The following is a 20,900-nucleotide window of genomic DNA, read 5'->3' as shown; positions in this document are numbered from 1 at the left end:
GTCGTTCCGGGCACAATAAGCCATATGATTTTCTGACTCAAACTGGCCCCCATCAGTCTATTTCAGTTCACCAACACCTAGGTTATCAATCTTTATGTGTCCTATGTCATTTGTGACCACTTCCAGTTTCCTAGGTTCGTACTTCACACATTCAAAGTTAGAGTTTTGCAACTATTTCTTCTGAGCTTGAGTCGTGCCTGCCCCATCAGCAAATGAAGACCCGAATGCTCCACTTCCACAGGCTGGACTCTACTTTGAGAAAGCAGCTCCTCCTCAGTGCCTTCTGACGAGAGTCCCATCCTCTGGCACGATCTCCGACAATGTTCTTCCATTCAGTAGGCCTTCGGTAGTCGAACAGTGTTTTCAAAGCTGTTCCTCTGAACTGGGGAGTTGAGTCCTTCTTCATGGTCTGCTCTGAGTCTGGAAGCTCTGCTGAAACCTGCTCACTTTGAGTGACCCTGCTGGCATTGGAAACACCAGTGGCCTAGCTTCCGGCATCACAGCAACCCACAAGCCACCACAGTACAACAAACTGACAGACACTAAGACTACTTGTTCTTAGAAACTTTTATTTACAGAGCACTGTTAACATCTCCAGAAGCAATATTCCATATAGCAGTTTAAATTTAAATCTACTCAAAAGTGGACAGGTGGTCTTTTGAAGGAGAAGAACCTGATTTGATACCCTGGAGGTGCACAAGTTAAGCACTGGACTGATACTTCAAGTGTCAGTGGTTTGAACCCACCAGACACTCTGGTAGAACTATCAGACACTCTGCTTCTGTTAAGATTTCCTACCTCAAGAGCCAGCGCTGCTATGCGTTGGACTCTGCTTCAAGGTCTGGTTCATGTCAAAGTATCTGGGAAGATTCAGCAGCATTGCTACCACGTCTGTACTTTGGAAAGTACAGATTTGGCCCTTCCTTGCTGGACCAAATTATACCAGACATAACAATTCTTGATATCCTCATGACTACATTACTTATGCAAACACTTGAAATATTGTTTCTCCAGTATTCTGCAACTTTGTCCCCTAACTTAGCATCTCCACAAGTGAGAATATCAGCACTACACAGATGGTAAAATTATTTTCACATGCGTTTATATACAGAGACTGATATCCATTTTACATTTGTCTTTTCATGGCCATCTGAACACATCAGGCCAATTTCAACAGCACTGCATAAGGTTTACTGAATTCACATGTCGTTGGAAAGACATACAGTCTCAGAATGTACTTGAAAACCCAGTCCTAGAACCATCTTTATCATGAGAACAGGTGGAGGAGGTTAGCACAGATATGACATGCATATTTTCTGTCACCTAACCTCGTGAAAGAAAACAATACTTCAAGATGGATATTGATTGAGATAGGGACCAGACATTTAGGTTAGTCAGGGTTCTGGAAAATGCTAAAGCTTTGTCTTCTTGGTCTTCAGGTTGATCATGTTCCCTTGGATATGAGAAAGCTGCTTATTTTCTGGTCCCTGAGTCTCCTCTGGATTCGCAGGAACATAGTAGTAGCCCATTATGGAGAACAGTAGGCAGACCACCAGCAGGAGGCAGGAGAATAAAATAAATTCGGCCCACTGTGGGGAGAAAGAGATAAGAGAATATGAAAAGACCTGGATTCAGAGGGAATCTTCACAGGATAAGGAAGGTGAAACATATTGACCCAGAATCACGAGTTTATGCAGACATTTTCTGGGAAGAAGATTGGGTTCATTGGTCAGCTTTTGTGCGCCTATAGTGGTTATCATTGCCACTTACATAAGTCTACATGTAATTTCCTGGGAAAGTCTGTGTGTATCATCGAACGCATCCCATGACACAACACCGAGAGATGTGCGAGACAGAAAAACGGAGGGAGAGGACAAAAAGAAAGCTTTTGGAGAAACAAGAGCTCCATCTTTTGTCAGACCCGTACCTGTGCCAGGCCACTGAACTGTGCCACCGTAAGCACAATGACATTCCCCACAGCCACTGTCAGCAGCCACGCCGCCTGGAGTACGGATTTCATGCTCGAGGGAGCCTAGAGAGGACAGAAGTCTGTAAACCAACAAACTCCCTAGAGCACCACCCCCAGCTCCGGCAGTCCATTCAGAAGATGTCTCTCACCAAAGCCTCCACAGGTTGAACTCTCGTGTAGATTAAAGAGGTGATGATAAGGGCAACAGCAATAATAAATTCAAGTATTTTCATTCAGAAGTATTATCATCTCCACAATAATCCTAATCCATAAACTCTAAAGTACAACGGGATTCCAAAAGTTCATAGAAAAATGCCAATTTTTAAAAATTCAATTTTCCGTGAACTTTTTATAGCCCTCTTGCATTCTGATTTTACACATAAAGAAAACTAGTTGGGAGATCATCCACTTGCTCAAGCTAACACAATATGTCATGTTGCAAACTGACTCTCGAGCCATTGCTCTTCCTTTCCAAATATCCCTCCCAATAACTGAAACAGCACAGGCTCCCGCCAGGCCCCTGAGCAATGCCTTCACCTCCACCTTCCTTTCTCACAAACGTACCTGAGAATATGAAAACTCAAGTCCTGTGACAGAGAACATGACCTCTCCTGCTGTAACCAGAGCGTATTGTGGCAGCTGCCACGCGATTGACATTTTGCTTGTTGTCATGTCTTCCATCTCCCAGGCCTGAGGGCCCTGCCTGGTCTTCTAAGTGGAGGAAACAGGAATGGACTTGTCAGTAGTCTCGGGTAAACGCTCTTGACCTGGAAGCATTCTATGAGTTTATATTCATCCCTTTCTCAGCTGATAAAAGGCATCTATAAAAATACCCATGGCAAACATGATACTTAGTGATGATGAAAGATTTCACTTTCCAAGGATATTCACTCTCACCGGGTCTATTCAACTGGAGGGTGAAGGCAAGGCAATTTGGCAATAATATGAAATAAAAGTAGTTGAAAAAAATAAAGCTATCTCTATTTGTAAATGTCAATCTTATATGGATAGAAAGTCCTAAGGAATCCACTGAACTAAACTATTTGAACTAAACAATGAGTTCAGCAAAAACTGCAGGATGCTCACATCAGGTAGGGATGCTAAAGAATAATTGTAGGGAACTTAAGGGGGAGAGTAAACCCTGTTCCGTGTTTGTAGGTAGACACTTTGAATAAGTTTCTCCCCAACCCTCAGTGAGCCATGCCATGGACTGGGCACTAGGATGTCCTCAGGTGCTTAGCCTTACAGGGCATGCCCCAAGGGTCACACTGGAAGGACTCAACATGGAAACCTGGCAAGAAAACTGGGCCCTATCTCAAAATGACCTGTAGCCCTTGAACTTAAGATGGAAGTTCTGTGATGGGAGAGGAAGCAAAGGATGGCCATCCCAAGGCTGTGGAAACGGTAGTTTTTGGACCTCGGGTGGAACCCCTGGCTTAGTGGGTGTCCAATGAAAGGGGAACCAGAACCACCAAACATTTAGTACCTCAATGGTCTCCTTGCATTGATAAGACAGGTATTAACTGATAGGCAAGGATCTGCTCTTGTAAGAAATGTTCCAAGAAATTATCCCCTAGCAACCCCCATGTTCAATGAAAACAGAACTCAATCAATTAAGAAATCAATCTATACAAGACAACTCATGTATTACAGCTCAAAAATACTCACATAAACTCCTCATATCAATAGTACCTTAAATTCTATGCCATTGGATAAATCATTGATGTTATCAATGCAATTATTTTATAACTCAGGGGGGAGTGACTGACGATGTTTTTCTTTTTTGTTATTGTTCTTGTTTGTTTGTTTGTTTGTTTTGTCATAATATTACCACCAAAGTAAACCAAAGTTGTTCATAACTTATGGACAAGCAGATAAATTCTGGGCTCCCACTCAACTCTAGCCCTAATTCAAGAATAGTTAGTTCTTATAACATGGCCCTGCTCGGCTCATGAAGAGATCACTGAAGATAAGGATGCTACAGCAAAGTGTGGTGAAGAAAGCAGATGGTGCCCAGCTATCAATTGGAATATTAACTCAGGTCTTAAAGGCTTGTATTCAAATGAGCAGCCATTTCAGTGAGGCATCACCTAAGTCCACACAAAAGAAGCACAACAGCCTGTGTGATCCAGAGATGACAATTAACAACATCCAACTATGATGAAGGGAAAGATATCATAGCCTAAATTGTGAACAGCCAATTTGTAGAAGGCTATGGAGGACAACGAGAGTCCAAAATTTATCTGATGAGTGTCTAGTCAGATTAAGCCTCTGACAGATCCTCTCTGGCCACAGACAAGGGACTCGAACAGCTTTACTATCAGGTAGAGATGATTATAAACTTGATTACAGTGGATCAAACTAGGTTATAATATGATACTTGGTCAGCTGACTTCTCTCTTGACCCAACCTGAATTTGCTTAGGCTTCATTGTTTCTCACTTGTTCCACAACCAAAATGTCTTTTCTGGCTTTTTAAATACTGGTAATCTTTTCTTTCTTACTCTTTGTTTCTATCTTATATTATTATTAGTTTCTTCTTTCCATTTCATTTTGCTTTTGTTTTTTATTGTTTCTGTTAGGTTTCCCAGTTTATGAAGCACAAGGAATGGATAATGGAGATAATGACTGAAACAACAGTTTATCAAGGAAGGGAGTGGGCGAAACTGGAGCACAAACAATGAATTCCGAGTGGGGAGGGAGCACTGGAACTGATTGTGAGATGTATATATGAGTCTTTTTGGAAGCTACTTAACTATGGAGGTGTATGAATATGTGAATTTTATATCAAGAAAACTACTTTATTAAAAAAAAACACGGAACTAGAAGCCCAAATTGGCCATTGGCTACCATAGGTGAAGGAGGAAGGGTTTTTGCTTAGGGAGCATTGAGTTTATGTTAATGGTGGTAGACTAATTTAGAAACAGATATCAATAATGGTTGCACAACACAAAGAGCATAATCAATGGCGTTGAATTACACATGCAGAAGTTGTTGAATTGGAGAATGTTTTGCTCTGTATATTTCTGCCACAATTATTAAAAAAATAAAATAATTACACTAATAACAATGAGTATAAGGAAGAAGAAAATTTTCTAAAATTGATTGTCATAAGGATTGTACAACTCTTCTGATGTGATTGAACTAGTTGTAGAAGTGCCAATAAAGCTGTTTTTAAAAAGTTGCAAGATACATCATTATACAAATAATTTTTTCTATATACTTACAATGCATAATCTGAAAATTTAATAAATAATTAATAGTGAATTATTAAGGCACTTAAGAAAAAATGTAACAAAAGAAATTTGTTTCACTTTGAAAACTACAAAAATTGTTGAAAAAATAAAGAAGAGTTAAGTGAATTTCTTTATCTTTGACATTAATGGTTGGTATGTGAACTTGAATAAAAGCCATCTTTAATTGGTCTTACTTTTAGGCACATGGATTTTATCCTATCACTGATAGCATTGCATTCTGGACTCAATCTCGAAATGTTCTTTTTGACAATGAAAGTGACACCCCTCCTCTTGGATTTGTTATCATCGGCATGGTGGACCGTATGGTTGCCTGATTCAAAAGAGCTCAATAATGTCTGGAATATTGATTTTTTACTTTCCATTTTCATTTTTCCAAGGTTCATACTCCAGAAATTCTGTTTCAATTATTAGTGGATATTTTTAGCTGATTGTTCTCACTTTGAGTCATGGCCCATCAGCAAATGAAGGCCCTGAAAGTTTTATTCCATCCAAAAAAAGGTTGGCTCTACTTTGAGGAGACAGCTCTTCCCCATATGTATTTTAACTGTCTCCCAACCTAAAGAAGGAGTTTTGGTGGTACTGTGGGTTAATCATTAGCCTGTTAACTACAGGGTCAAAGATGCAAGCCCACAGCCTCTCCAGTGAAGAAAAATGAGACTGATTGATTGCTCCTGTAAAGATTTATGGCTTTGAAAGCCCTATGGAGCAATTTTTCTACTTTGTCCTGTAGGGTAGCTATGAATCAGAATCGACTTGAAGGCAGGGTGGTCTCATCTTTCTACTCTATACTGATTGTGGTGGTTACATAATCTGGTGTCAACTTGATACTATTAAGAGTGAATGGGGTGGAGTTTCGCCTGTCAATCAGGTCTCAACTTGATGACCTCATTTAGAGGCACAACAGAGTAAAATAGCTCACTGGAGGCAAGACACACTCTCTGCTGGGCAGTCCTTGATGACAAACCACATGGAGCTATGCTGATCTAGCCAGCACCCTGGTGCTAGAGGAGCCATGTGAAGACCCACACCAGTGAGGAGATGGTTCTACTGCCACTGGATCCGCAAGACTTTCTATCTACTGGTCTGTCATCTTCCTGAATTCAGCATCATTGCATGTTTTGCGTGAATTTGAAGAGGAATTTACAGACTGGTATTGGACATATGGGCTAATATTGGACTTACGGACTTGATCTGGATGGGGCTGGGATGTTTTCTTAATGTACAATTATTCTTCGATATAAAATTCTCTCACACACAAATGAGTCACCTGGCTTTTTCTCTAGTCTCCAGACTAACACACTGATGTTCCATTCAAATGGTTTTCACTGGCCAATATTTAAAGAAGCATATTGCCAGGTCCTTCTTCCAAGTCTATCTTAGTCTAGAAGTTTCTCTGAAACCCGCACACCATGGGTGATCCTGCTAAAGTGCTGGTGGTATTGTTTTCAGCATCATATTTACACTCAAGCCACCACAGTATTACAAAGTAACAGATAAGTGGTGGTCAAATGAATTAGAGACCTAAATATAAATACCCAAGCCTTTAAACTCTTTGAAGAAAACATTGGCATAAGCCTTTGTAGCCTTGCATTCATTAGGCAGTGCCTTCTTGGCTATGACATCCAAAGCACAAGCAACCAAAGGGGGAGAATAGACAAAGTAAACATCATTAATGTTAAAAAAAATCTTGTGCTTCAAATGATCCATCAAGAAAATGAAAAAAACAACATAAAGAACATGGGAATATATTTGCAAATGCATATCGGATAAGGAATTTGTGTCTATATGCTACAAAGAAAGCTTAGCACTCAACAATAAAATCAAGTGAAAGGGTCTCAATGAACATTTCTCTGAAGAAAAGACATACAAATGACCACTAAATCCTGGGGAAAACGTTCAGCACCATTAGCTGTCAATTCGAAAGCTATCAACAATGAGATACTACGTCATATCTATTGAAAACGCAATAATAAAAAAGACAGGTAATAGCAACTATTAGCAAAGCCTGAGACATTCATAACCACTCGTGGAAATGAAAAATCATACAATGTACTCAAATGTTCACCATTTAAAGAAGTGAATTGTATGGCATGTAAATTATATCCCAATAAAATTGTCATGAAATGTCTTAATTAAAAAACTGGGTAAATTAAATTAGCTAATTCACAAATTAAAACAAGCAGAGCTTTCCAGATCAATATTCAGCAATATCTTACTCTGGTTGCTTGCTTGTGATAAACCGCAGCTAACTGATTCTCCAAATTTTGTGTAAAGATTGACATCTACTAATAATCTGGATATTTCAAACTATGATGTGTTAACAGGTCAAATTTCCTAGGACCTTTTCAGGAACACAAATATTCTTTGTTTTCCTGGGGCCATTGTAAGAATGGAGCAGATTGAGTTGCCACATATCCAGCCACTACTACCCTGTTTCCCCGGAAGTAAGACATCCCCCCAAAATAAAACCTGGTTACAGTTTTGCCTCTCGCTGAAATATAAGGCATCCACCTGAAAATAAGACCTCCCCAAAAATAAGGTCCCCAGAAGCTACTATAACTCTGGACTCTGGACTGTAGCCGGCGCCACTGAGCAGCTCACTGTTGGCCGCAGCGCAGCTGGAGCAGACAGGCAGTACGAGGTCTCTTTTAATAAAACAATAAGCAATAACTGTGTACCATATTCTTCTTCATGCAAAAATAAGACATCCCCTGAAACTAATACCTAGCGCATCTTTGGGAGCAAAAATTAATATAAGACACTGTCTTATTTTCAGGGAAACAGGATAGTAATGGTTCGAGATAAATTATGTCTCCGATTTTCTCAAGCCCCTCTGCCTGCTGCCAATGTAATCCCTTTTCAAATCCTGTATGTCGACATTACTAACATTCTTCAAGTTAGTGTAGCAGCTGCTGCCTTACATGAGTAGGGTGTGCTTTGAGTGATCCTTGTCCTCTCTGTCCAAGATAAAAAGGATCTTGGAATAATAGATGTGAGGGGGAGGAAGGAGAGTGTAGAGCAGCATGAGATACTCACATTAGTAATAACAAATAAATACGCTTCACCGAAGTCCAGTCGACCCAAATTCAGATAAAAGTCCTCATCTTTTGTTCTGCAGTACACTGTCGGGTATCTGGATCAAGAGAAGTTTCGGTTAGAATAATCTTCGTGGCTTAGAAAAGCACGACCAGCTCCGGCAAAGCAATCTTACCTCTCTGCTAACTACCAAAGCGGTGAAGCCGTCAGTTCCTTTTAAGGGGAGAAGTCTGTTTTCGTGCCATGTTTTGGATCTAAGCTCTTCACTGAGAGCTTTTAAAATCTCAAACCTAAACAAGGAAGGTTCAAATCACCTTCTTGTCAAGACGACAGGCCCTAGTGAGGTGAGGCCTTGGTGGCTCAGTGCTAGAATTCTTGTCTTTCATGTGGGAGACCTGGGTTTGATACTTGGCCAACGTGCCTTGTGTGTAGGCAGTCCCCTACCAGTGAAGGCTTGAATGATGCTGTGACTTAATGGGTTGCTAACCGCAAAGTCGGCAGTTCAAAAGCACCAGCCACCCATGGGAGAAAGATGAGGCTTTCTAATCTCGTCATAATTTACAGTCTCAGAAACCCATGGGGGCGGTTGGACTCTGTCCTATAGGGCTGTTAATAATCAGAATAGACTCGATGGCCGTGAGTTTGGCTTTGTAGTATGAGAAGACCATAAGACCTCTGATTTGATAGCAGCTACAAATAGCAGGTTGTGGTAAAGTGTTTGTTTGTTTTTTCATGCAAGTTTTATGAATGAGTAGAACAGGATAAAACCATGAACCTGAGGGAATAAGTTCTGTGTACTGAGGTACTAAAGGGTGTAATGAGGTACTAAAGGGTAGGAGGAACAAGCGTCAATAATAAACTTTATGAATCTCCCAGAAATTGGCCCTTCTAATGACAGAATAGCCTTCACAACAACCATGATCTCAATATATCTGTGTGAAAAAAAGATGAGAGAAAATTCTAAACAGAACAGGAGTCTTCTCTGCTCGCAACTAGTCCCCTATACCTAAGTGGCCCCCATAGAGACGAAGAAAACACATAAAAATAAGCAATTGTTGATCAAGGTAAAATGTCCAGAAAAGTAATGTCCTTACTCTCCTCTTTCCACAGCTCTGGAGGGAGATACGCCAAAGGCCTCACCAACACTGATGATTGTATCTTTACCCAGGGAGATATTGATATCTGTCTGCAAAGTGTTGACAAACCTGAGAGCAGAGACATTGTTTACAAATCAGACAAACCTTCCTAAACAGAAACATCTGAGAAAGAAAGGTAGGCACCTTGCCGGTCTTGTCGACAACCATAGGCCCCAGTGCTGGCACATACGAGGCAGAATGCTCCCTGTTAGCTAGATGAATGAATACAATTCCATGTAAGAAGAAATCAGAGTCAGCTATCCTAGGGTTCTTCTTCCTGAGGTACTGACTTTCTATCAGCACTACCCTAACCCGATCTCCACCTGGGAGGGACTCTGCGACGACTCCTCTGGGAAGTCTGAGCGTCCTCACTAATCCCATTCAAGTGCATTGGATTTCTTTCTTCTGACGATGGGATTCCTAATTAAGGTTTGACTAAGAACATATAAATAATGATTTATAGATAAATCTATGCTAGTGTTTATATAAAACTGGTACCTGATCCTATTAGAAACAACGTCTGCTTTGACTTACTCACAACCTAGACTCTCAGACCATATTAGGCTATCGTGATTTCTGGGTTTGTAGACAGTCTTGAACCCTTCCAGAAGCATTTTCTGTTTTGCTAGCTTTTCCTCGATCTCTGACCCGTGGGATGAGAAGGGCAGTTCCCTCTAAACTTTCGAATACTGATTCCTGGGCTTTGGATTATCCTTCACACACCTAGCATTTGCCTTTCATCCTTGCCAAGAGGTACCTAAGGCTCGCTGGTCCAGAGCCCCAGAGAAATCTGGTTGTCACTGTTTGACTTATGTTGAGCAAGTTGTTGCTGCTGTTGTTTTCTGCGGCATAGTCAGATGAAAATCCTTATTCAGGGAAGCTCACATTTTTCATTTAAAAGTCTCCCCCAAACTGCTATTCTCAACAGCAACCACCTGATCTAAAGGGCTATGGGCATGTGCTTCAGTCTATTTCATATCTGCTTCCTAGCGGATTGTGATTTCTTTGGTGCACCATGCCTTGCTGTCTGTCAAGACTTTCAACCTTCTCTGAATTCAGAACCAGTCTTTTGGCTCCAAATGTGTTGCCTTTACTGCACCATGATGTCTTTACAAGCATTCATGTTACAATAAAAATCTACTTTCAAAACACAGTTAACAATGATTGATAGTCAACTACCAACAATGAAGGCATAATGGTTTGCTCAATTCTAAATTTCTCTCCAAGGATTACAGAAAAGAAAATACCCCATTAGCAGGGTACTGGGGGCCTTCACAGAGGTCACCTTTATAGATCAAGAGAACAGAAGGATCCCAGGTCTCCCTGACATCCCACCTCACAGTTGTCGCAGTGGTCTTGTTTCCAACATTCTTCACCTACAAGAGAGGAAAGTAAAAATCAGTTACGATTGACGGCAGAGACCCAATAATCGGACATTTTAATTATCAGGCAAACCCATTGATAAGATACTCAGAAAACTGGCTACTCTCACTGGGAGATGACAACTTGGAATCCAGGGAATTCCTCCACTTACCATCACACTGGATACATTTTCTCCATTTCCATGAAGGATCAAACTGTACCAATTCTTTTCCTCCAAGAAATGCTCAGTGTAAACAGAGAAGTTTTGATATTCCAAGAGGAAGTGTAAATCCTGTTTTTTAGCATTCAGCTGCAGTTTGAAATGGTGTGGTGTTTTCTGTAGAATAAGCCATTGTCACAGTTAATTTCTATCCCATCTCGAATATCACAACCTCAGCATCCTAGAAGGGGACAGCTTACTTAGATACTTCCAACATTACTCTTTGACCTAGTAATTCCACTTCTAGAACTTTATTCTAGGAAATAATTGAAGATTTATATGTAAGGATATTGCTTTAAAAAATAAAACTTACTCTCATCCAGCTGATGCCAACTCATATTGACTTTACGGGACAGGGTAGAATTGCCCCTGTGAGTTACCAAGACTGTAAATCTTTATGGGGTAGAAATTCCTGTTGTGATCCTTCCGGAAACAGCTGATTCCAAACTGCTGACCTTACAGTAAGCTGTCAAAGCGAAACCATAAAACAAGCAAACCAACAACTCCTTGCCATTGAGTCAATGCTGACTCCTAGGGGCTCCACCGGTGGGTTTCTGAGACTGTGCCTGTCTCTGGGACTAGAAAGCCAGTCTTCCTCCGTCAGAGCTGCTGGTGGTATCGAACTGCCAACCATGTGAATCGCAGCCCAACACATAACCACGACACTACCAGGGCTCATAGAGAGGTATATAAATAAATACAGGAAATTTTTAAAATAAATTCTGATAAATCCGTGAGCTATCATTGCTGTTGCTGTTGGGTGCGATTGAGCTGAGTGACACTATGTCCAATAAAATGAAAGGCTGCCCAGTCTTGCACCATCCTCACCATAATAGTCACTGTGTTTGCAGAAGAGTCACAAGGAAGTCAGTCAGAGTGCAGGATAACACTGAGGAAACACACAACCTTCCTCTAGTTCTTTAGTGCTTCCTTCCACCTACCATGACCCCAGTTCTACCTTACAAATCCTGCTAGACCGGAACATGTACACTGCTACAGATAAGAGCTCTAGACACACGGAATCCAGGACAGATAAACCCCTCAGGCACAGTAATGGGAGTAATGATACCATGAAGGTAGGGGGAAGGTGGGGGAAGAAAGGGGAGAAAGGAGGAATGGATCACAATGATTGACATATAACCCCCTACCCCAGAGAGACAAACAACAGAAATGTAGGTGAGGGACACAGCTGACCATGTAAGATATGAAAAATAATAATAATATATTATTTATCAAGGATTAACAAGGTGGGAAGGTAGGAGAGAGAGGGTAAAAAGAGGAACTGATACCAAGGGTTCAAGTAGAAAGAAAATGCTTTGAAAATGATGACGGCAACATATGTACAAATGTGATTGATACAATTGATGTATGGATTGTTATAAGAGCTGTAAGAGCCCCCAATAAAATTTTTTTAAAAATTCTAACAGTTATAAAAAAATTAGTGACTGTGTTTGAGCCCATTGTTGCAGCCACTCATCTGTCAATTTGTCATCCTATGGTGGTTTGTGTGTTGTTATGATGATGGAAGATAGGCCACTGGTATTACAATTATCTGCTGGGTCATCCACAGTGGATAGGTTTCAGTGGAGCTTGCAGACTGAGACAGACTAGGAAGAGTAGAGGCAAGCCATTTCTAAAAGGTTATTGTAAACATTATGGAACATGATGTGGCCTTAAATTACATTTTCAAAGATCGCCTAAGAATTTGGGGAAATGATTATGATTAATGTTAAGGAAAAAAACCAAAGATCAATGCAACACATAGAGTTTGAGAACTCTTTAGAAATTAGTTTGTTTACTCAATTATACCAAAATGCTAACTGTAATTATCTCTGAGTAGTGGAATTATGGGTTATTTTTATAGACATATACACATTACTTTTGTTAGTATAAAACAATATTTTAAAATCAATTTCGTAATAGTTACATGAATGGACATGAGAATATGCAAGACAAGCCCTTCCAGAGTGCCTGTGAATTAGGAGGCAATTTAAATAATAATAACAGCAATAAATTACAACCCATAGAGAGCTTACAATGTGCCAGATATTATACTAAGTATTTTACATATAATACTTACTCATCCTTACAAAATAATCTATGGCATAGAAAGTATTGCCACCTTTCAGATTGGGAAACTGAAGTTTAGGGATAAAGTAACTTGTATTATTGCTAGGAAGCGGCAGAACTAGGAATGGAACGGAGTCATTTTGACTTAAAAGATCCCTGCTCTTAACCACTCTATTATCCTGCTACTTCAGTGGGTAAATGCACATGGCTGTGCTGACCATGAAACACATACACTCTCTGAATGATTTTCTAACTCATTCAGGCCCATGACTCACCTGAAAGGGTTTGATGGACTTCTCCAACAGAGACTTGTTAGCTGCCAGCCCGGTCACCTTCACCTCGTTATCTGCCACGTTCAAGACTTGTAGGAAAACTTCCTGGGGACCCATTTGGGAAGGTACCATTTCCTTAGGACAGAGAAGACATGTCAGATTCACCAACTAATAACCCTTCAGATACAATAGGAACATCTATTTCAGTCCTGCCTCTGACAACCTATCCCATTAACCAAGAAGACGAAGTTCACTCTCTGAAGAGCATCTGGCTTAGAAACTCGGACGACAACAAAATGTGGGAAACACCAGCTCAATGGCACAATGACCAACCCCAGATACCAACTCTATGCTTTTTTTATTGGGCTTTCATTGATTTTTCATTATCATACTTCCTTTCCCAATAGTGACTACGTAGTTTATTCAACAGTATTTGTTGAGTATCTAGCAAGGTGTTATACAAGCTTTTTATGTCAAAGAAATGACTAGCTATCTTGGATTTTCGTGCTTGGTAATCCTCTGAGAATGTACTCTGAATCACTCAGATGAGAAGTGGTCCTCATTTGCATTGGAGCTCCACCCTTTTATCTATTCATTATCACAAGTACTTATTAAATATGCCCTGGTGGCATACTGCGTTACATGTTGGGCTGCTAACCACAAGGTCAGCAGTTTGAAACTACAGGGAGAAAGACAAGGCTTGCTGTTCTTGTACAGATGAACAGTCTTAGAATTCCACAAGGGCAGTGCCATTCTGTTCTACAGGGTCCCTATGAGTCAGAATCAACTCAATGGCAATGAGGTATTTTGGATATAACAGGTCAGGGCCATGGACCTTTGGTGGTAATAATCTTGCCTTCCATTTGTAAGATCTGGCTGATACTCCTGAAGTGCAGCCCCCACTTGTCTGTCGGCGGAGGCTTGTATATAGCCTTGATGCCTCACAGGTTTCAGCGGAGCTCCCAAACTCAGACAGATTCGGAAGAAAGGCCTCTTAATGTAATCCCCCAAGTCAATCAATCAATGAAAACCCCGATCACAATAGTTGCTCACAGGATTTTCATGAGTTCAAGCTGATTGAACAGGAGCCAGTAACAACACAAAACAGGTATTCTGTGTTGGTGGTGCAGTGGTTTACTTCATGTTGGGTTGTTAACTGCAAGGTGGGCAGTTTAAACCCACCAGCCACTCTTTAGGGAAAAGATGAGGCTGTCTGTTCCCATAAAGATTTATAACCTTAGAGACTCACAGGGACAGTTTTGGTCTGTCCTATAGCGCCACTCTGAGTCAGAATTGACTCAATGGGAGGGATTTTGCTTTTTCTGGTCTGGTGCTAAGTGCCTGAAGTCCCCATGTGGCCTAAGCAGTGAAGAGCTAACTAGGTTACTAACCTAAGGGCTGCTGATTTGAGCCCATTCAGAGGTCCCTAGAAGAACTACTTGATCTGCTTTCACAAGGTCACAGTCATGAAAAACAGTTGGAGAATGCTTCTACTCTGACGCACATGAAAGGGTGGGTTGCAAAAAGTCCATTTATTTCACTGAATTATACATGTAGAGGCCGTGGAATTGGAGAATGTTTTGTTGTGTATATTTTTGTCACAATTAGAAAACAAAAGAATTACATGAATAACATTGAGTCTAAGAAAGAAGAAAACATTCTAGAATTGAATGTGGTGATAATTATACAACTCTTCTCAATATAATTGAATTATTGAATTGGATGAAGTGCTAATTAAACTGTTTTAAAAAATCCTTTTGAGAATTGCCATTAGTCTGCATGGCAGTCGGCCTGGTTTGGGTTTGTGCTAAGTATCAGAGAGTCAAGATGGAACAAGACAGATGTGGTCCGTTCCGGCTCTTATGGACTTGGGTCTATTATACTCACATAGATTTTTATCTCTATGACTGCAGCAACTGCAAATGCCAGACATGCTAGGAGCATACCCACAACCATTTTCCTAATGGAGCTGCAAAATAAAGGGAGAAACAATTATAGCTAAACTCTATAAAGGATGAGATTGAAAACTCCTTAGCCAACAATTGCAGGCGTTCCCTGATTTGGTCCCCAATTCCTATGCAAAGCATTTCCCAGGCCTCCCTTGCCCCCCGTCTTTCTTTACCCCTTTCCTTAAGCCACATGGGACTACTCTTCTCTGAAACATGCAGCTTCTTTTGTACATTTGTAAGGACAAATGCACAGACTCTACCTTCGCTTATTGCGTTCTTTCTACCCATTATGCCATCAGAACAAGAAAAATAATGGTAATACAGGTTAAAAATCTATTGCATATACATATTCCTGATGTATTAGAAGCTATCCATGCATTACTTCATTTTGTATTGTACAAAAGTCTTTCCCAGTTCTGCCGCAGGAAGGCCTCGTCCTTCTTTTAATGCCCCTGGCACTCTGAGCTTCTTGTTTTAAGGACTTAGATAGTTTACTTGTAAAATACTGACACCAGCCTATGCGCTACCCCCTTACTAAACACTACTCTCCTCAAGGGCGAGATGTGTGCCTGACTTACACTTACATCACACTTGGTGCTAACTCTATCAAATTTAAAAAACATTTAAATAAAGTGGTCAAGGAAATTGTTGCCAAGTCAATGATGAAAGGAGACTTGAAACTCCCCTCTGTCAAATTTTACAAGGGATAACACTTGGGTTTAGAATGAAGGAAAAGCAATAAGGATGACTCATTCTATCCCCCACTTCTACAAGGCCCCAGTGATGCCTACACCTCTTCCCTCAAAATCACACACTTTGGTGTGTGGTAATGGCTTGGACTCTGTAACAAAAAAATTACTTAGATCTAGCCCCTCTCCTCCAGTATTAGTAGGTACTTAGTCTAACGTGGACAAAAAGAAGCAGATAAATGCTAAAATAAAATCAATTGTTACTAAGTAACAAAGTACTAACATTGAGTCTTTGTCAAACAGGGAAAATAAAATCAATCATCACTAAGTAAAAAAGTACTAACATTGAATCTTTGTCAAACGGGGAAAATGTGCAATAATAGTTGTACAGTGAACACTTACGAGAAGTGAATTCCACACTTGGAGACCAGACGATAAATGCCAAAGTCAAATACGGGGATGAAGACAAGAACCAAAAGAGGATTTAGTACCTGTAACACCATGATAAGGAGGACTAGTTAGAACAGTTCTTCTCCCACTTGCTGGACTTACTCTCTCACGTCACACCTACTTTCAGCAAACTAGGTTCAGAATGATTCCCATTCCCCAGGTCCTTCACACCCAAGACCCTACATCCTTGATGTAACATCTTTGCTTCCTAATAGCACCAGTCTTGTGCTGAGTCAAAGCTCTTCTGACAATCATATTGGTACCTCTTCCACCCTATTTTCAGTCTCTTTCCCAGATCCATGGTTCAAGGGGAAGACATCACAGAAGAAAGGAAAGAAAGCTAGGAGAATCTGGGATGGATGGACACAGGATTAAGAATAACACAGAGTCATCAATCAGCAGAGATTCTGATTTTATCGCTCAGGCAACACAACCTTAAGCTTTCATTGGCGACAGTTTCATTAAACTACTTAGGAATGGAAAGCTCCCGTGCTTACACTTTACCTGTGTCTTCCCTGGAATTGGGTAGGAACTAATTATTTAACAGGGGACATGAAGGAGAAGTTACGGGCTTCAAAGAGAACGGGTTTTTTTTTAATGGTGGACACTCCTCAGCATATAAAGAAAACAGCATCAAAATAGTATTGTTAGTCTTAATAACTATAGGAAGGGGTATAGATAAGGACAGAAATAGGTCTGTATAGCTATAGAGAAGAGACTTACTTGCATCTGGTCAGGCTGAAGCACAAAAAACCCCTGAAATATTATAATATATAACATTTAGAGTGTGGCAGAAGATGAGAAAAGACTACATTAACAATATTGCAAACTGCTAGGTGAGACTCACTCAGAGTAAAATCCATCAGGTTCAGGAGCACTCCCCTGCCTGTCAGGGTACTGGGGGCAGGGGAGAGGGTGGCAACAGATTGGATATGGCTTCTGGCTGTCTGCTAATAGCAAATGGACCTAGAGAGAGTATTTTTTTCTATACACTATGCTTTCCTTAGCTTGAGAGGGAACACAGCCCATGTGTTTTATGTATCTCAGTAACTGGAGTTGGAGATGGTATTGAGGGCAGAGTACACAGAAGGCATCATGGTTAGGGTGAAAGCTCTCACCACCGAACAATGCTTTCAAAAATGTCATCCATGGGCTAAAAGAAGGACCATCCTGGTAAATCCTAAACAGCCAGAGCAATAAAGAAAGTAAAATAATATTTGCAAAACTGGGCGATACAACTTTTGCATCACCTCACTCTGCCCTTTCATAACAGAAAAAAAAGAAAGAAGTGATACAATAGTCCATGTAGTGAAACAATTAAGAGGAGTGACGGTACCTTATTTGAGTGGACCAGAGAATGGAGATGGGATAAAGAGAAAATAATATTTACAATCGTCCCATCCTTTCCATATCTGTGTACAAACTTTCTCACTTCCTGGTCCTCTGCAGTGACGCGGGCCTAAACAATAGGACTAATTGTGTAGCAAAACCAATCAAACTTGCCAGATCCGAGCTTAGATCAGAAAAAAACAAAACACTGTCCTAGGTCTGTATAACTTCCTTTTTATACTCTTGATGATTCCTTGGATATACTTAAATATCTCCCATCTTTATGTTCCTGTTCTTTGTCTAAAGACAAAACTCTGGTTTTCATTTCTAGCCTAGCTTCTTTCTCCATTTACTCAGTGCCTTCAGGTTAAGAATGCCTCTTTTGTGATCTTAGGTCAGTTTTCAGGCAAAAACACAAAGAAATGACTTTTCTTAATGTGAATGATAAGGAAAATAGACTTCGCTGGAAATTTTTTTCTACTCACCAAATTCCCATCCATCTTGGTGGCTTGCAAGGTCCACCGTGAGCCCTAGGGCAACCAGATGTTATTATAAGAAATTGCTTTCCTGTGAGACTCAAGGCTGAGAGAAAGACTAGCTTTCAAGAGAATTGTTCTTACCTGCTGATCCAAAAGAGCCCAGAACATGGGCAGTGGGATGTAAAGGAACAGCACCCTGGTCAGTGCCTTCACATCCATAATGAGCTGCTTCTGCAAGAAAAGGAGCAGTGCAATTTGCTAAAAATGCCACACATGGCTTGCTGGCCCTCAGCAGACGTAGACGTATACCGGAGAAGGACAGACTCCACGGAGCCGTAAGATGTTCCTACAGTTCCAACTTACTGGGTACTTCTCAGCCGCCCAGTCCAGCCAGTGCTGTCTCCTTGGGATGGCTCTAGAACGGCTCTTGAAACGGTTGGAAATAGCAAACTGGGGAAGAATACAGACATTAGAGGAAAGACAAAAGGACACGAGCCTCTGTCTTGGCCAGCTTATTATACCTTCTTTCAAGCACTCTTTGGGTGGCTTACTCGTGAGTCATTGAATTTCAGAATATTTCAGATATCATTTTACCCATCCTATTTTCTGTTGATACCAGCCATAAGTGTGCTAAAAAGTACATTAAAAGCACCATGTTTTCATTTCATGACTGAGTAAATAAGAACAAAGGGAGATCAATTAATCTCAGATTGATAAATGTCACTGGAGTAGAACAGAGGTCACTGAGAAAAATGTATACACGTGTTTGAAGGTCCATATGCTCATCCAAGTATATCTTTCTTTACTCAAAAAGTTAACAATTGATGGCCTTACCCAGACACATTTGATAACTTGAGCCAGAATGTTTCCTTTAGGAGGTGGTTTGATGTACATCTTGCTTCCCATTATAAATACAACTGCAGTTGAAACACAAACAAAGTTGTTCAATTTCATCTAGCATATTCAGTGTGTCAATATTTATAACAGATTCTTGATATGTGAGAGTGAAGAGCAGAGATCATGAAGAGGATATTGACTTACACCTCCTGATTTGGAATTATAAAAATGATGGTATCCACAAGAACAAGTCAATTGTTAAGGGAGATGCTTTCACTGAATCACAAAAAAAATGGAAGTCATCTTTGACTCTCTATTCTCTTTTTCCATCTCCATAATGGGTATGCAACTGACTTTCATTCATTCTCCCTTTAGTATGTTTCCTACTTGCCCTCACTCTGGCATTACCACCACTACCTTTATTGCTCAGGACCTCGCAACAGCCAGCCTAGACTATTAGAATGATCCCCTACAACTTTCTCAATTCCTGGTCTCTCCCTTTTCTAATCTGATGCCAAATTAAACACTTCTTCCTGGATTTAATAAATCCTAGCATAAGTTTATTAAGATGTTGATGGTTATTATTTTCACCATAATCTGTTAAAGGTTTACTTTACATATGAATACATATTAAGCATTTATAGACTGTGGTGGCTGAATTTTATGCCAACTTGATATTACCTGTGTGAAGGTGGAGGTGGAGTCCAACCTGTCAGTCAGGTAGTAGTCTGGTGATACTTTCTTGGGGGTGTGGCCTTTTTTAAGAGAGACAATGAGAATCGTTTCCTTTGACCCTTCACTCCCCCAGCTTGCTGGGATTCTGCATCTATCTCCATGAGACGTCTCATATGGACCACTGACCCTGGGAACCAACCTGGGAATGGTTGGCGGCCTGCTTTGTTCCTACCAACCTTGTGTCCACAAGACTCTGCATTTACTGGCCTATGATCTTCCCGCCTCCTGCGGCACCATTCTGCATCATTGACCTGCAGCTACATGAGTCTAAAAAGGAGGGTTCTGGCTAGCATTGGACCCATGAACTTGATTTGGACTGGGCTGGGATGCCTTCTTGATATAAGGTTGTTTCTGATATATAGATGAGTATCACTGGTTTTGTTTCTCTAGACAACCCAGGCTAACACAGAGACATTGCAGGAGTTAACTGGACAAAATATGCACTAGTCCACCCAGAGGCACGTAGGAAGAGTGTGCTAGTTGTCTACTACTGTAGGGGGGGGAAACCAACCACTAAAAATGCCTTTGAAGCACAGTTCTAATGCTGACATACATTGATCGGGTCACCATGAGTCAGAATCAATGTGATACTAACAGGTGTTCATTCCATTTGACACATGAATAAATTGAAAATTAAAACATTTATGTAATTTGTACAAGATGACAGAACTAGAAATTACCAGAACCTGGCTTTTGGACCTGAGGCCTGTTGGACTAAAAATATCTCTTCCCTTACCACTCATCCCATTCACTTATTCTTCCATCAGACAATGTGCCAGACCAGACTGGGAGTGAAAGTTAACAAGGATGACTGTGCTCCTTAAAGGAGTGTTTCTTAGCCTACAAATGTCCAGCTCATGTTTCAGTCTTCAACAGGTCTTCTATTCTCTAACCACTATTTATTATTCCTAGAAACAAACAAACGATACCAATTCTGTACCATTTTTATTTCTTGGTTCATTCTGTTTCTCTTAAGGAGCGCTACTGTGCCAATGGTTAAGGCACTAAATTGCTAACCAAAAGGTTCATGGTTCAAAGCCACAAGCCTCTTCATGGGAGAAAAGAAACTGCCAGTCTGCTCTCATACAGATTTCAGTTTAGGAAACACGAT

The 20,900-nt window shown here is 40.6% G+C and overlaps 1 protein-coding gene across 2 annotated transcripts in view; it reads right to left on the bottom strand.

Annotated features, from left to right (window-relative positions):
* Window positions 1–549: 549 nt before the first annotated feature.
* The window catches only part of SLC15A2 (solute carrier family 15 member 2), a 44,285-nt gene continuing 23,934 nt past the window's right edge, over window positions 550–20,900 (bottom strand). Inside the window, exons 8-22 of one of the 2 annotated variants that reach the window (XM_004712224.2) lie at window positions 19,052–19,134; window positions 18,581–18,667; window positions 18,359–18,448; window positions 18,224–18,268; window positions 17,133–17,165; window positions 16,362–16,450; window positions 15,209–15,290; window positions 13,325–13,456; window positions 10,932–11,096; window positions 10,733–10,773; window positions 9,356–9,466; window positions 8,262–8,358; window positions 2,534–2,680; window positions 1,928–2,032; window positions 550–1,589 (exon numbers count right to left, since the gene is read on the bottom strand). In XM_004712224.2, the coding sequence (XP_004712281.1) occupies window positions 1,413–1,589; window positions 1,928–2,032; window positions 2,534–2,680; window positions 8,262–8,358; window positions 9,356–9,466; window positions 10,733–10,773; window positions 10,932–11,096; window positions 13,325–13,456; window positions 15,209–15,290; window positions 16,362–16,450; window positions 17,133–17,165; window positions 18,224–18,268; window positions 18,359–18,448; window positions 18,581–18,667; window positions 19,052–19,134 (1,484 nt within the window). In that variant the 3' untranslated portion in view covers window positions 550–1,412. The remainder of the gene's footprint in view (window positions 1,590–1,927; window positions 2,033–2,533; window positions 2,681–8,261; window positions 8,359–9,355; window positions 9,467–10,732; window positions 10,774–10,931; window positions 11,097–13,324; window positions 13,457–15,208; window positions 15,291–16,361; window positions 16,451–17,132; window positions 17,166–18,223; window positions 18,269–18,358; window positions 18,449–18,580; window positions 18,668–19,051; window positions 19,135–20,900) is intronic. The other variant, XM_045287544.1, reaches the window with a different exon arrangement.

Source organism: Echinops telfairi, unplaced genomic scaffold, assembly GCF_000313985.2.
Source record: "Echinops telfairi isolate 266 unplaced genomic scaffold, ASM31398v2 ScPeMD7_17;HRSCAF=63, whole genome shotgun sequence".
Lineage (NCBI taxonomy): Eukaryota > Metazoa > Chordata > Mammalia > Afrosoricida > Tenrecidae > Echinops > Echinops telfairi.
Note: the sequence above shows the minus strand (reverse complement) of the source record. Positions and strands in the feature narration are given on the sequence as shown.